Raw genomic sequence first — 16371 nt, 5'->3', positions numbered from 1 at the left:
CTTAGAAAATCCTTTTCTCGGTAGATTTTAGCTTCGTTTCTCGACATTTTGGTTAAAGCAACTTCTGCTGGGTTGAAGAGTTTCTTCTCGGCGAAGATAAGCTTGAACGTACGGCACTAGGAACATATCACATGGAGCCTTCATCTCCTTAACTGTTTAAATAACAGGGACGTTAAGATCCGACGACGGTAGACGTCTACGACGGCAAGCAGAAGTTGAAAATATTTGCTTGCACATTTCCCGTTGCCATCGCGCGAGGTTTCCTGCCGTAGCTGTGTTGTCTGCGACGTTAAAACGAAGTGTTTGCCGTTTTGTCTGAAACGTGAGTAAATTTTTCTTATTTTAAGGCCATTGCAAAGGAATTTATCGAACATTTTCAATATATAATGAAGTGACAACATTTGTTCTAGCTTGTGACAAATGTAAATTTGTTGTAGAACTCATTTAAAGGCGAAAATTGACTGAAGTTTCTTTTTTCTCCTAAACAGCTTCGAAAACTTGTGTCTGCAAATAAGCTTCAATGGAGACGAGTTCAAAGAAAACAGTCCAGTAAGTTGTTTTCAATTCGTTTTTCCTTCTTAATGAAAGCTAAATCAGAAATTTAATTAAATAATTTACCCAAGTTTGTTTGAGGAAAATTTTGTTGAAGCTAGATATCATTATGATATTTCAGATCAAACATGGAGTGGACGGAGGAACATGACAGCTGCTTGTGTCAAGAAATGTACTTGAACCCTTTAAGTAAAAAAAGGAAACATTTCTAGTGGCCAAATCTGGGAAAAAATTGCAAACAATCTGAATGGCTTTAAGCTTCTCCGATTCAAAGTCAGTAAGCGTGCTGTTAGAGGAGATACACACTGCTAAGTAAGAAATTTAAAGCAAGGATGAAAGACGAAGAGAAGGTGTGATTTGAGTGAGGTGGGAAAGGCTCTGGAAGAAATAGCCGAAAAAGAAGCTGCAGCTGAAGACACCGTGGAAAACGACAAGAAGAAAGTTGACAACGCAAAGCACTGGAAATGAGAAACACAGATCTAGAAAGCTTGGGCAGAACAAAGAAAAGGCAGCGGAATGAAGAGGAGGAAAATGTGAAACCAAAGCAAAAAAGTCGTAGAACTGGAGGTGACATAATTGCATATTTGAGCGAAAAAAATGATCTTGTTCAGAAGTGGAAAGAGGAAGAATTGCAGCTGCAAAAGCAACGAGTTGAAGTTGAGGGTAAACGGGAAGATCAGTCAAGAAAACAACATCAGGATATGATGAAAATCTTGCTAGAACAAACTGAGCAGCACCAAGGGCAGATGCAAAGTTTTCAGCAGATGGTTACCTCAATACAACAACAGCAGTCTCAAATAATTATGAAGCTTCTAGAAAAAAAATTAACTAGGCTTGATTTGCCTGAAACTGATCATAACATCTTTTATTTTGTTGTGAATGTTATATCATAGTTTCTTGTTACGTCATAGGACTTCTTGAATTTGTAATGCCATGTGCTTGGCGCGGCACGTGGATTAAAGAGTGTTAGCGTGTACTGCTTATTAATTATATTCTCATTCGAACGGTTCCGTTTCCCTGGTTATAACATTTGGCGACGAGGATGGGATAGATGTTGTTTCGTTTACTTCCTGGGTTACTTGTACACCGAATGATTCCTTCTAACATTGTTTCGCTGTTTCGTGTTTTCACGGTTGTGGTTGTCGCCGCCATGGCTTCGCCGCTATTGGGTGCCATTGAAGAATTTGATCCTACCACCGAGATCAGGACAGTTTAGTCGGAAAGACTTAATCAGTTCTCTGTTGCAAACAACATTGGAAGTTATCCAACGGGTGCATCGGAAGCAGTTATCGCTGCAGCAGAAAAGAAAAAGGTGGCCGTAATACTTTCTGTGATCGGCAAGAAGACTTACAGCGTTCTTCGTGATTTGTGCAGTTCGGTGAATCCGAAAGACAAAACATTCGAGCTACGATGTGAGTTACTACAGCAGCATTTACACCTAAACGATTGGAAGTCGCAGAGTCCTATAGATTCCATCGTTGCCTTCAAGAAGGAAACGAAACCATCTCTGTTTGCAGCGCCCGTGTGAGACATCTGGTGTCGACTTTCAAATTAGGGGGATTCCTGAACCGTTCTCTTCGAGACCAGTTCGTCTGCGGCATTCGAAATCCAGCGACCCGTAAAAAGCTCCTAAGTGAAGATCGCACATTTCAACAAGCCTTGGAAGCGGCTATAGCGGATGAAATCGCGGCGAAGGAGAGCGTAAAAGTTCAGCAGTAACTGACCCAATCTGTAAATTCTGTTTCCAAGAATTCTTCTGTTTCGTCGTCCTCATCTGTCATTTCCGTTTCCGAGAATTCTGCATTTTCGCCATCCTCTGGTGGAAGTTCTCGTTTATTTCCTCCTTTACGCCAAGCTATCCGTCCAAACTCGCCTTCAGTCGAATTCGTAGGTTTTTTTTTTCATGTGGAAATGCCGGTCACGTGCGATCCAAATGCAAATTTATAAATTAGAAATGCTAAATGTCGTAACTGCAACACAAGAGGACATACTGCTCGTGGTTGCAGGAAGAATGGAGTAAATGCTTTGTGTGTTAAGGACGAGTTAACCGAAGAACCGTTGCTTGAGCAAGACGAATTGTATATGATTATGATGTGAATGCCATCTCTAGGTCGGAAAATTCCGTGCCATTAAAGATTCAAAACAATTGTAGTATGCAATTAGACACTGGATGTCCCTTGTCTCTGGCACCAATGAATTTCTTCAAAAGAGTTTGCCCTGATGTTGACATGCAACCGACCAATGTAGTGCTGTCCGCATATACAGGTGAAACTGTGTGCCCTTTAGGGGAAGCATACGTGTAAAGTGGAATATTCAGGATTACAACACTCCCTGCCATTGCTAGTGGTACAAGAGGGTACTTCTGCTTTGTTTGGACGAAACTGGCTCATAGACCTAAAACTTGATTGGAAAAACTTACCAGGGTTGAATTATATTGGGCCTGTAATCCCCTCTGCGTCTGCATCTCAAGGAAACCCTACATTGGACTCTGTTCGACAGCAATATGATGAATTATTTCAGCCCGAGCTCGGATGTTACACTGGTGAACCTGTTGTGTTAAATGAAAGTAAAGGGGCCAAATTTCACAAAACCAGAGCTGTTCCTTATGCTTTGCGATCGAAAGTGGAGAGCACTTTGCTGAAAATGGAAAAAGACGGTGTGATTGAGCGTGTTACATTTGCTGTTAGTGCTGCGCCCATCGTGGTTGTTGGAAAGAAGGAAAGTCAAGACGTTCATGTCTGCGGAGATTTCAGTGTGACATACAATGCATATGCGAATGTGGAAACGTACCCTATGCCTCAGATTGAAGACATGCATTCAGCCTTAAGGGGGTGCACTGTTTTTAGTGTGTTGGATATTAAACAAGCATATCACCAGATACCCATTGCTCAGAAGTCACAAAGAGATCTCACCATTAACACACACGTAGGATTATTTACTTTCAGGAGACTGCCAAATGGCATTCACTCTGGCCCAGCTTTCTTCCAGATTTAGATTTTGACCATACCCCTAAGTGGATATAGGGCCAGACACTCTCCTTCGCCATGTCACACGGTCACGAGCAGCCACTGTTGCCTCGCGCCATGAGCCAAAACCCAATGCTGTTCTTTCTTTTTCTGCGGTTCTCCGCCAAGTCTCTTTCGGTCTGCCACGACTTCTTCTTCCCTCTGGGGCCCACGTTAATGCTGTCTTGGGATGTTTATTTGGATCCATTCCATTTCATCAGCGTCGACTACTTCACCCTGCATTTTTAAGTCTCTTTCACTCTTTGCATTCAAGAATTCATTGATCCCTGTAGTGGCTAATTGTGAGGTAAGTTATTTTGAAGATGCTGCCGACAATTTCATCACTTGTACATTCGCGGTTTAGTAACGTGGCAATAACAACCCTAAAGTCAGTCTCTAAACTTTCGTTGTTTTTTACACAGTTCTGACACATGTGCAGAAACCTTGATTGACACTTGCGTAAGTTGTCGGTTGAGAATTCTCGGACTTCTTTGTCCACCGAAAACAAGAAAGGAATGAGTTCTTCTCTTGGAGAAGTTAAATTTCCTTTATCGAGATTTTTAAGACTCATGGATAAGCCGTAATTCGCTTTCCACATTCTTAGCCTCTTCGTCAGAAAAAAACCCACGATGATAATTCTTCCATTTGCTGCTTACTTAGCGATTTTGTTTTGGACCCAAGCTTACTCTTACCGTTAGTTTTTGCCTTTAGCGTTTTTCTCCTTTGAATATTGATAAAGGATCTGTTTACATCACTACAAGGGCAATACTTTAGGACATCTTTTAATAATCAACTATCACTTAGCGAGTTGACAACAGAACAACCTAGTACACAAGGCGATGCGAAGATAACAAACTTATTACGTCATGTGAACTCAACTCGACCAATAATAATAGTCCATTATACAGCATACATCATCATAATTATCTAAACAACTATCACAAGTTTTGCATTCAGCCTCAGCTGTTTCTACCTCACTATCCTCAGCTTCGCTTTCCGAAACACTTGATTCCAAAGAAGAATCAAGAAAAGAGGAACTTTGTATCGTAAAATTTCGAGGACGACGAATCCAGTTCGTCCGTCATTTTTAATACTTAAACAGCACAGCAAGAAGCATTTTATTGGTTCAACTTGGGGGCAGGTAGGAGGCGTGGCTGATGTTGTCATTTTTTCGCGCCAGTAGAAATTCCAAAAATAGTTTAAGGTTTGAAAACGCCGTAGCACGGGCCCAATTAAGAGATGAAGGCTCCATGTGATATGCTCCTGACGGCACAGAGTTTTTCAACCACTCGGAAAACAGTTGAAGCCGCATCAAAACCGCAGGGAGGTTCTCTTTTGCTTTGTGGTCAAGTTCTTCAATTCAACCGTGAATAAAGACTGCTGTTCTCAGTTAAAAGAAACTGCCAGTTTTCATACAAGACTTGGTGCGAGTGAATGAATTTTTAGCGGAGCTTCTGCGCGCCGAAGCGCAAGCGGAGCCCCATACCTTAGAAAATTCGGTAACCCATCGATCTAAAAAAATTTGGTTGTCACATGACTGTCCGTACGTACGTACGCCTATACCTTGAAAACTAAAAGAGTAGCACCATTACTATAGCTGAATCTTTGATTTTGGGCATCTACGTTATGGCTAATTGACAGCTGTCACAACAAGCTATCCGCTGATCAGTATAACTTGACCATATTGCGGGCTCAGGTTCAGAGTTCATCGAGGTTGCGCGTTTTCTTGAAGTTGACCGCTGACAAGTTACTGGTTTTCCGATTGGATCGCAGGCTCAAGCCAGACTATTTTTTCGAGAGAGAAGGAGGTAATACGCGAAAGACAAAATTTCGGCGCAAATTAACCCCTAACGCGTTGCTGACGTTTCTTCTGACATATTCTTTGCACAATCGTTTGTACTAACCTGACTAACTGACATTTTGCTTGCGAACGGCGATGAGCTGAATTTAATTCTGCCAAAGTTTGCTCGTCCTCTTTACTTTTTTTTTCTCATCAGGCCTTTTGGCACTTCCACAAATAAATACTGTTAGGTGAAAATAGTCAATGATTTTGCATTTTACTTTGCAACTTTTTCACTGCAAAACATTACCGGTTTAGATGCCGGTCTAGATGGGAAAATCTAGACCGCTTTCAATATCGATTTCAGCTAATCAAATTCGTGAATTTGGTAGTTACCAGTCCTTGTGAGACAGAGCCATATAATAAGGTCAGTTATTACAATCAGGAGCTCCGCTTTTAGGCTTGGCTAAATCTAAATATTACGCTTGAATTCACATGTCAAATTTTCATCCAATAAAGTTGAAGTAGCTTGACACTTCATTTTGTCACGTAAAATACTGAAGCGTGACAGAAATTGTCACTTATATATTACATTGTATTAAGAAGTAATCAAATGCTTTCTCTCGTGCAATTTGGGATGTATAAGCACTCGTAAATTTTCAAAGACTACAAATTGCACTCGCCCTACGGCCTCGTGCAATTTTTTGTTGTCTCGGAAAAATTTACTTGTGCTTATTTATTCCAAATTGCACTCGAAATCATTTGATTACCTATACAAATAAACATAACATCCGATCCTAGATCCTAGCAATATTCAAGGGAGTAGCATGCATCAACATTTCGATGTTCGCAGAATGGTAATTTGTACAAAGACCAGTTTAAAATCGTCCAGGATTTAAAAACAGGTTCCGTTGAAGAAGATCTGAATGGGTAAAATGGGATCTGGGACCTGCTTATATCTGCACTGGGAAAATGAGAATTGGATCTCTGGGACTGGAAATCACGGAAAAAAAAATCGAAATGGGACTGCGATTTGGGCAAAGAAGAGGTCGGTAAATGAAATCTGGGCAAAATTTGGGCTGGAAAATGGGATTTATACCTCCCCTTTCAAGACCGTCACTGAAAGCAGTTAAATGCATCGTTTGACGATGGCTACTCGTTTCTTGTTATTGCGTGACGGTCGAAAGAGCGTTAATTATATATTTTGCATCGTTAACTCATCCCGGCTCACAGCTTCGTTGTAAAAAACCACCCTGAGCTTCACAACGAAAAGCGCCTATTGAATGGTCAAAAAGGGGGCGTTTTGAAAGTGAAGTGTGTTATGGAGGATGTTCACTTAAAGAAACGGAATCCCGACAACTTTCGGACAACACCGACTCCATATACGTTTTACGAAGAAAGTTTAAAAATCTCCGTAGTCGTCCTTTTTCCTTGTTCCTCTTATCACCGTTTCCTTGCTGCTTCAAACATTATTGTGCGGCCCCTAGATTCTCTCGAAACTGATGTTCATGCAGAGCGAATATTTGAGAAAGACGGTTATAGAGACAAGCGGTCCTGCAAAAACCGCTTGTTAAGAGTATATTTAAAAAGTAACGTTTGTTTTATTACAGTTAATGAAACTGCGATTCCAATATTCTCTAATTCGACGCAACAATGGCCTTTATCATTTTACTCGTGGCCTCTAACATCAAGTATCAGCGGAGCTGTTAATATAACTCGTTCTTCAGCGACACCAGCAGGTTTGTTCCTAATTATCTTATTTTAGGTCACTTTAAACGCATTGGAATATAACCATTTTTAGCTTAATATAAGTAATAAGGTACCATGAGATGTCGATGAGGTCTTTTTACTGACTCCAATCAGTCAATCCAAGTTCACTTTTTAAATTGAGCGGAAATATGTTCGTTTTTTCTTTGATACTAACTTGTAGTTTATTTTGAATAATAACTCCTTGAAACTTTACTCAAAAGGTTCTTTCGTCATATTTAAAAATTTTCTTCATTCATGTTTTGTTCCAGTTGTAGAAAAAAAGAAGCATTACTAGTGACTGCTAAATGCATTTAAACGAATGATGTCCAAGACTAGGAATAATGACTTGTTAAATGTGGAAACCGATAGGGAGACCTGGCCTAAAAAGGAATCCTTTTAACACTGCTGAATGCACGTCGATCAGCAGTTCCAAAATATATAGAAAATAATTTCCAATTTCAACTATGGTATTAATTTACGGTTAGCCTCTTCTAGGCGTTCAGTTAGTAGAGGCGCAGCGCAGTAAGCGACGTAGCGAAAGAAGGAGAGAGAGGCTATGTTCCCCCCATTTTTTCGCGCGCCATTTTTCGAGCTATTGGCATCAATTGTCCGTCCTGTATGATATTTTGCAAAGATTTAGCGGCTATTTGGCGGAAAGGCACATTGAAATTACACTACGAAGTTCTTACTCTTTATACCCTACACTACGTGTTACAGATGATACTGTGAACAAAACAGCACCTCCTACGACTTCAACAACGACTCATTTTCTTTATCCAGGGGCTACGACTATATTTGGTCTTTCTGTATTACCGAAATCTTCAAATTTTACTTTAGAATCATGTTACCAAATTGCAATTCTTGTGATTACCTACTACCACAACTTACTTGTTCGAGGATTCTCTATATTGGTATAAAACAAATTAAATGCAGGTGATCTTCTCTGGAGGTATTTATGGTATTTTAATCATGCAATTGAATGTTTTTTCTTTTCATCTATTTTTCGCCTACAGGAAATAGTTTGACTACAAAGGCATCTTACACAAGTCCAACCGTAACTTCTCGTCATTCTTCAGTGTCACCCACAACAACAGGTCTGTCGTGTCGCTTCTACCGCCAGAGTTAGAAATCCTTCTTGAGATTTTCTATTGCAATAACATCATAGTCATAAAAGACTTACATTGCTTGGATTTTCGATACTGGTATAAACCCAAGTACATGCAGGTGGTTTTCTCTGACGGTATAAGTAAGTTTATTTATGCAACTGTTTTTTTTTTCTTTTCGTTTATTTTGCAACAGGAAATGTTCCGACAACATCAGTGTTACCTACACCAGGTATGACATATCATTGCAACCAAATTCAGTAGAAATTCTTCTATCTTTAAATCTTTTCACCCTACGTGGGGCAGAAGTCTTCCAGGATTTCTCTCTATCTCTTCTGCTTCCCCTCTGTATTTGGTGCACCGGCCAAAGTCTGCCTCTGTCATCTCATCTCTGTCGTCCGTCCCCAGTTGTTCCTGACCGCCTGCTCCTTGATTTTTGCGCGGGATCCATCTTAAGTGTCCTAAAGGCCTCCATGCTGATGCTGACATTTGGCTTATGAAGAGTGCGTCCTCCGCACTCGATAGTTTTTTCTTTATCTGGAGCGCTATGTTCTCCTCTCTTGTTACTAAACAAAGTCCTTCATTTGAAATGGTATCTTACCAATGGATTTGGAGGATTATCCGAAGGCACTTCTTGACAAAGGTTTATATGTTATTTGAGGTGACTATGGTTGTTCTCCAGAAAGCCATACAAGAACACTAACCTGACACTTCGGTGGTCTAATTGCCTAACACTTTTGATCTCCAGACCGGTTTCAGACTAGAGAAGGCTACTCTTTTTTTCTTCTACTCTATCACTGCTGATTGATTCCATTGCAGGTTGGGTTTCAGCTGGGCCTATCTCGCCTGGCTCTACTCAGGGTGGTGGACTATCTAGCAGCTCTCTGAAATGCTCAGCCCATCTTTTCTCTTGTTAGCCTTGGTTTGAGAGCAGCGTTCCAGCGTTCGTGGCTATGCCCTGTCAGCTACCTTTGATTTTCCTGTTAGCTTTCCTGTACATTTGTTTCATTTTTATTTTATTCAGCTGCTTCCTCTGCCTTTTAGGTGAGATGAGATCAGCTCGGTATCTATCCTCTTTTGTTCCATTAGATACAATTTTTCACCTTCTTATGACTCTCTGTATATTTGTCTGTTACTTTCTTTTTTCCAAATCGCGTTTTGCTATTGTTTAACCTGCCTGCATTTCTTGCTTCAATCTTCTTCATCGTCTCTATACTAATCCATGTTTTGTGTTGCGAACTAAGAAGAAAATGGCCTTAATTCAAAGGACATCAATTTTTCTTGACGACGTGTGTAACAAGTCAAGTTGGTTTCACACTTTGGTAGGTAACTGAAGTCTTAGCGATCTGTATTGGGGTGTCAGCTGAACCTTACTCGCCTTGAGTCTGATTTATATGGTCTCAGCTATTTTTTCTTCTTCACTTGTTTCAGGTTCTGCAATAGAAGAGCTGGTAAACCAGCTGAAAGAAGATGTACAATCCATCATAGTAAGTGCGCGCTAGTCTTGCAGAGTATGGGCCACGAACACGCTTCATACTACGGAAAATAGATCGACATGGTCAAACAGACCTTTTTGCCTTCTTTGAATTAAAAATACACGGTCCCTCTTTCTCGAGAGTAAAGATATTTTTAAGCTAAGAATTCAAATTAGGTTACATATTCCTTACAAACAACTCGTAAAGCTCAGCAAACCTTTTTCGTTTGCTTTCTAAAGCCTCTCGGCTGAGTAGTGAAACTTGATTACATTCAGAAAAACTGAAAAAAAAAAAAAGAAAAAAAAAAAAAGAAAAAGAAACCAATACATAGTTTTGTCATCAGACCAGTGAGGGATGACACCCCAAATATTTCTAACGTTATTACGTTTTTGTAGATTTAGTTCTTACTTTTTCCTATGCCCATTTGTTTTCTTGTTTTTTGACATAAGTGTCACGCATCACCTTGTTTGAATTTTGTCCTTTACGCACTGCTATGTATCTATAGTATTGATGAAATTAAGTCATTTATTCGTTCTTGGTTGATCTGACATTTGACTGGATTCCCTCATACAGTTCTCCATAGCGCAAGGTGACGTCGTCAACATATCTGCCAACATATCTGCCAACATATCTGAAGTGCTCACCAGGCACCAGTCCCTTGCAGACAGAGCCACTTTAAGTAATGGTATTATGGATCTATGTCTCGAAATTTTTAAAGAATACCAAGCTATAATGGATTGGGTAGCTAAAACAAATCCAAACGTGGTGGAGGTAAGGTTATGACATAAGAGAATGTTAACGAAATGAAGAAAAAGTAAGAGAAATAGACCAATTTCGATATATTAAAATTCAGCCTAAAACAATAGACCTCAGTACGAGGCTCTGGGGAATAAACCCCACAAACTCTGTAGTTATTCCCCAGAGCCTCGTACTGAGGTCTGTTGTTTTAGGCTGAGTTTTGATATATCGAAATTGGTCTATTGCTCCAATCCAAGCTTGACGCAGTGGAAAGTCATACATATGCATAGCGTAACTAGCCATGAAGTAAAATGTTTAGATGTGCTGAGTTAAATTCCTCTAGTCGACGAGCTACGTACATTTCACTGGAGTGTACTATTTTGCTGCATTTATATATATTTATTTATTGATTTGCAAAAAGGAAAATTCAGTAAGAAATATCTCACAGAATTATACTGGTATTTTTTGCTTTACGTCAATTTTGCATTGTTCGTTTTGTATTTATAACATTACTGCTTCTCCTCCATTTCCCCTCTATGTTGTTATAAGGAAATATCTTGTTGACTTTATCCCTTGACATTGCAGGGAACTTTGAGGGACATTTTGGAAACAGCTTCTCACTGTCTTCATGAAAAAAACCACGCTGTCTGGAAGCAAACTCGAGATGTTAGTGATTTTCATATTTATTTCATTTTTTTTCTCTCGTTACAGAGAACGTTGCGTTTCGAAATCTCCCGAGAAGATGAAGTAGCTAAAAATCAGATTTGAGTTTTAATCTGTTAATTTTTGTAGAGGCGGGAACTCGTTACGTGGGGGAGATAATCTAATCGGCGCGTGTCGCGGGTCGCGGGTAAATTGTCGCGGGTCCGAAAAATTGAACTTTTATTGTTTCCTAGTTTTCCAAAAACAATAACAATAACAATAGCTTTAAACTTAGCAGGTCATAAATTTTAAAATTTTAGGTTACTATTATTTGCAAGAAGTAGGGAGCAAAACAGACAACAAACTCTCAAAATTCAAACACACCCTTCAGCTAGACAAACAACGAACACACGAAGTTCAAACGCATCGATTCCTAAAATTTGTAATCAGTTTACAGTATTACAAAGGCAAACCATCATCTTTCAAAACTGCTATTGTGACGTCACTAATTAATCTGTCCGCTCTGATTCTATCCGGTGGTTTTAAATTAGTCCAATGCGGAATATTGTTTATGCATTGTTGTTTCCGACAAAAATAAAACATTGTTTCTGTAACGAAATTCTGTTCATAAGGAACATAAAGCCCTATAACGTTGACGGTTAATTCATCTTCATTTTGTATTTTTCTACAAGCCCGGCATCTTGGATCTTGGTGCTGGTCCTCTTTTCTTTTTCTTAAATTCTAGAGTCCAGACATTTGAAAGAAGTTCCTGTATTATCTAGTTTTGTTGGTGCCCTTTTTATACATCAGGTTTTGTGGAATGACTGAGTAGGAATTTCCAACAACAGACAAGGCCTCGCTGTAAATTTTCTAATTTAAGCAATTGGAGGGAAGAAGCCTGAAAAAATTTGGGCTTCAACGGGATTCGAACCCGTGACCTCCGCGAATACCGGTGCGATGCTCTACCAACTGAGCTATGAAGCCACACATTGGGAGCGAGGTCAATTAATTGAGTTCATATCTTCCCGTGAGGAGTGAAATGATGTGAAGTATGTATGAAACGATTCATATTTGAACTGCGGTTGTAGATGAAAGAGAGGAATGATCATCGCAGTAAATTTTCCAATTTAAGCAATTGGAAAGAAGAAGCCTGAAAAAATCAGCGCTTCAACGGGATTCGAGCCCGTGACCTACGCGATACCGGTGCGATGCTCTACCAACTGAGCTATGAAGCCACACATCGGGAGCGAGGTCAATTAATTGAGTTCACATCTTCCCGTGAGGAGTGAAATGATGTGAAGTATATATGTAATAATTCATATTTAAACTGCGGTTGTAGATAAAAGTGAAGAATGATCATCGCAGTAAATTTTCCAATTTAAGCAATTTAAGAAAATTTAAACAAGTTGGAAAATTTACTGCGATGATCATTCTTCACTTTCATCTACAACCGCAGTTCAAATATGAATTATTTCATATATACTTCACAGACAAGGCCTCGTTATCAGTTAAAAACAGCTGATGCAACAGATTACTGTTCTCCGGCAGTCGACATATGTTAGGTAATGTCCATGTTATATGTATGGGTTATTGACCAAGTGTGAAGTCAAGATGGCCAGATATTGGCCAAGTTTTTTTTTTTGCGTGTTTATGGACCAAGACGGAGTCGAGGTCTATACACTCGTAGCTATCTTGACCGAACAAGCTTGGTCAATAAAGGATTTATTATATGGCTTTCGGGGAAATTTTTTTTGCGGGACACGGCGGGTAGTCCCGAGCGGGCAAGATAGCTCTACCTTGCCCGCTCGGGTAGCCAATCACAGCGTAGGATTTGATTCATCTTACCCGCTCACGGAGCTGGCCATATGATGAGTTTACATAATTCTTTTCCAGAATTCTTCACGAAATCTGCACAACCACAAGAGGGACTTCAAATCAATTTTCGCATTTAAGCGCCCCACTCAAAAACCCACTGCGCGGGAAAGGGCGCACATAAACTAAAATTTTAAAATTTATTATCCGCTTATTTTCAAGCTATCGAAAATACGAAATATATATATTTTAAAATGTTTTTATAGTTATTGTTATTGTTACTGTTATTTCGGACCCGCGACAATTTACCGCGACCCGCGACACGCGCCGATTAGATTATCTCTACGTGAAGTTACGAATAGCCTCCCACGCAGACAATTTCTTCTTGCTCGCCACACGCAAAGAACGCAAAGGGCCCAAAGAAGGTCAGCGGAGGAGGCTAACCCGTTCCGAATCCTCTCTCTTTCACACGCGTTCCAGATACAAAATTGATTGATGATTAAAGTGATAGAAGACGACAATCCTAAATAATCGAATATAGTCGCCGATGGCCGATATTAATCGATTAATTAAAATCGATTATATCGATAAACATCCATCATCATTGACTATTAGTCTCAAACCCTAATAGGTCAACTTGCCCTACGAGGTTAACTACGGTGTTAGCTTTATCTGAGTTATCTTTTCTTATATATATAGATGCCCAATCTGATGCAGAGCCTGGAAGACATTTTAGTTACTGTAGTAAACAGCAGTTCTCTGCCAGAAATCAAATATACTATTTCGACGAAAAACGCTGGTAAGTACGATTCCCGCTGAAAATAAATTTTCTGTAGTGAATAATACCTGTGCAATGTGAGTTATTATTAAGTTTATTATCTTAGCAAATTTAAAATAGACGTCCGCACCGCGAGAGGAGTGTAGTCAGGTACGTATAAGGAATCATTGAATACTTAGTGTCTTATAATCGGATACCTTAAAATGACATTTCCTAAACAGATATTCTCACTTTTTGGGAACCAAGGGAGACCTGTAATTAACAATTCTCTTTTATTGCTTGTAGTCGCTGAAGTCGTTAAAAAGGGTGTCAATTCACTTATCGAAGACATCAGAACTCCAAACTACTTAGACATCAAAGAACCCTCGTGGAAAGGCGTTTCTGATTTTGTTTTCATTCCAAAGGAAACAGTCATGAATGCTAAAGGTAGGCTTACACGTATTACTTGTTAGGACAAATTACTCCCACGTGATGATGTTTTGGGGCACAATGACGCACATTCTTTGAAGGGCAATGTTCTTTGCTTCAGGTGTAAGTTAGTAAGGATTGGTATAGCCCACGGACAGAATATCGGGTGTAAGCGCAATCTGATATGCTGTGAAATCAGTCGCCAGGTCATGCGAAGACTGTACTAAAAACTATCACAAAGCTAAATCAGTATCATTTTAACATTATCATCTCTCAATCGAAACCTTGACCTCTCTATTTCATTGACAAATAACTGGTGGGAGGGATTACAGCCGGAGGATGAAGTCTCGCCAATCAAGATATTGTTGGTTAGCAGACAAATGAACTCATACGCGTAGGGACTTTTATACAAGGGGGCAAAAGGGGAAGACTTACAACCGGGATAGTTGAGGATAATTGAGTGTCGTACAACCAAAACCAAACCAATTACTAAACAATTAGACTACTCAATCCAATCTCAAACCGTAGTAAAACCAAAACCAAAACCAAAACCAAAACCAAAACAAGTAATTGTCTAATTACTTTCGACACTCGATTGAAAACCGCTCTATCATGATATTTCTGTATATTAGAAACAAACTGTTTGTTGATGCCCACGATGAACATTATACTAAACTACAATTATACTTGTTCTTAAATAGAAAACTACTCGTTTATTGTCCTGCTTTACAAAGGTGTTGAAGATGGACTGCCAAATGAACCGAACAAGTAAGTAAATCGTTTATTTGTGTTATTTTTGTCACCGTTGCATAGCTGAGATTAGGCAATGTCCACTTTTATTAACCGAGTTCTAGGTCCGTACTGTGAGTTACAGACTGAGTTTTTTCACATTCGATTTGTAGCCCAAGCGCAAAGCGTTCGGGCCAAAAATCGAAAAGGGAAAAACGGGGATCCGTTACACACAGTACGGATCGAGAATACGAGGTTGGTAAGATATTTATTATATTTCTACTGTGTGCCTGACGGGTTCGGGAACGATTTCTTTTCACGCGGAACTGCTTCAAATTTCTGACGCACGTCGAAAGCTAAACGAGTCAATTTGAAATTGTTGTTAAGTCCACTGTCACGATATATTTACTTAAAACTGTTATAAGTAAACGAAACGGTCCCTAAATTTAAGTATAAGAACTTAAATAGCCCTAACTAAATGATTGAAAGCAATTTCTTGAAGGAAGTCCACACTTCAGCAACATTTTTGCAAAATTTTAACGATTTTCGAGCCAAACTTGGACCTTTGAAAAACTGACATCCTGACGCTTTTTCAAAAATCCATATCGCAATCCGTTTCCATCATCACCATCGTTAGCCATCCTCACTTCCTAATGGATTTTAATTATTTGTCGAGTACTGCTCTACAAAATAAAATCATTATTGTTCAGCTTCCAGTGATCGATGTATGGTTTTGAGATTTCCAAAATCATGCTAAAAATGGTGTCAGTGTCCCTTTAATACACAATTTAAAGTGAATGAAAGTTTAAACTTTTACTTGCTATCGATGTTAAGAACACTTGGCGATAAATCATGAAAAATTTTGACAACAAAAACAGCTTTAAATTTCAGCGGACCGTACGGTAGAATACAGCCCGCTAAATTGACCAATCACAGCGCGCGTAGTGACTGAATGTCAGAAGTATGGGACAAATAAAACATGTCAGGAACCGACGGCATTCTAAGCCATGACCTCTTATAGGCGGGCGCTTTAACCACTGAGCTGCACAGAAACTCATGGTGAGCTAGCACATTTAATAAGTTTGTATGTGTTATGTGTCAGCTGTATACTGCTAAGATCAGCATGTTTGTGATAGTGACAAATGCTGTACTTTTACCATATATTTTTACGGTAATCTAAACTCTATTCCTGTTGCAGCGGGAATGAAGATGACGACTTGATTGTTTCTTCTCTTGTCATGTCTTGTTTTCTTGAGTTTGATGAAAAACCTGTCTTTGACCTTTCACCTCCTGCTCTTTTGACCTTCAAAACATTGGTAAGTGTTTTTGATTAATAAAAAAAGCAATGGTCCTGGGAAATCTTCGTGGTTTGGTGAGAACCTGTAAGCAAGCGCAGAACTGTTTCATCCTGATTACGAAGAATGCTCATAACTGAAAAAAGGAAACTTTTTTCATTCTTTATTCTAGTCAGCTGAGGAACCTGAGAGACAGTGCTCATATTGGAGTCTCAAAAAAAGGTATAACCATTATTTTCTTGCGAAAGTTTCTTCAAGTTCCAATATTCATCTCCATCCATTCTCTCTCCTCCCAATACCCACAT

The 16371-nt window shown here is 39.4% G+C and overlaps 1 protein-coding gene across 1 annotated transcript in view; it reads left to right on the top strand.

Annotated features, from left to right (window-relative positions):
• The window catches only part of LOC145465854 (uncharacterized), a 46401-nt gene that overhangs the window by 20460 nt on the left and 9570 nt on the right, over positions 1–16371 (top strand). The window contains exons 8-18 of the mRNA XM_081449610.1: positions 6948–7076; positions 8100–8180; positions 8386–8421; positions 9621–9676; positions 10238–10435; positions 10988–11068; positions 13556–13655; positions 13920–14060; positions 14744–14810; positions 15970–16087; positions 16239–16288. Coding sequence (XP_081305736.1) covers positions 6948–7076; positions 8100–8180; positions 8386–8421; positions 9621–9676; positions 10238–10435; positions 10988–11068; positions 13556–13655; positions 13920–14060; positions 14744–14810; positions 15970–16087; positions 16239–16288 — 1057 coding nt within the window. The remainder of the gene's footprint in view (positions 1–6947; positions 7077–8099; positions 8181–8385; positions 8422–9620; positions 9677–10237; positions 10436–10987; positions 11069–13555; positions 13656–13919; positions 14061–14743; positions 14811–15969; positions 16088–16238; positions 16289–16371) is intronic.

This window comes from Orbicella franksi, chromosome 13, assembly GCF_964199315.1.
Source record: "Orbicella franksi chromosome 13, jaOrbFran1.1, whole genome shotgun sequence".
Taxonomy (NCBI): domain Eukaryota; kingdom Metazoa; phylum Cnidaria; class Anthozoa; order Scleractinia; family Merulinidae; genus Orbicella; species Orbicella franksi.
The sequence above is the reverse complement of the archived record's forward strand: the minus strand, read 5'-3'. Positions and strand labels throughout refer to the sequence as shown.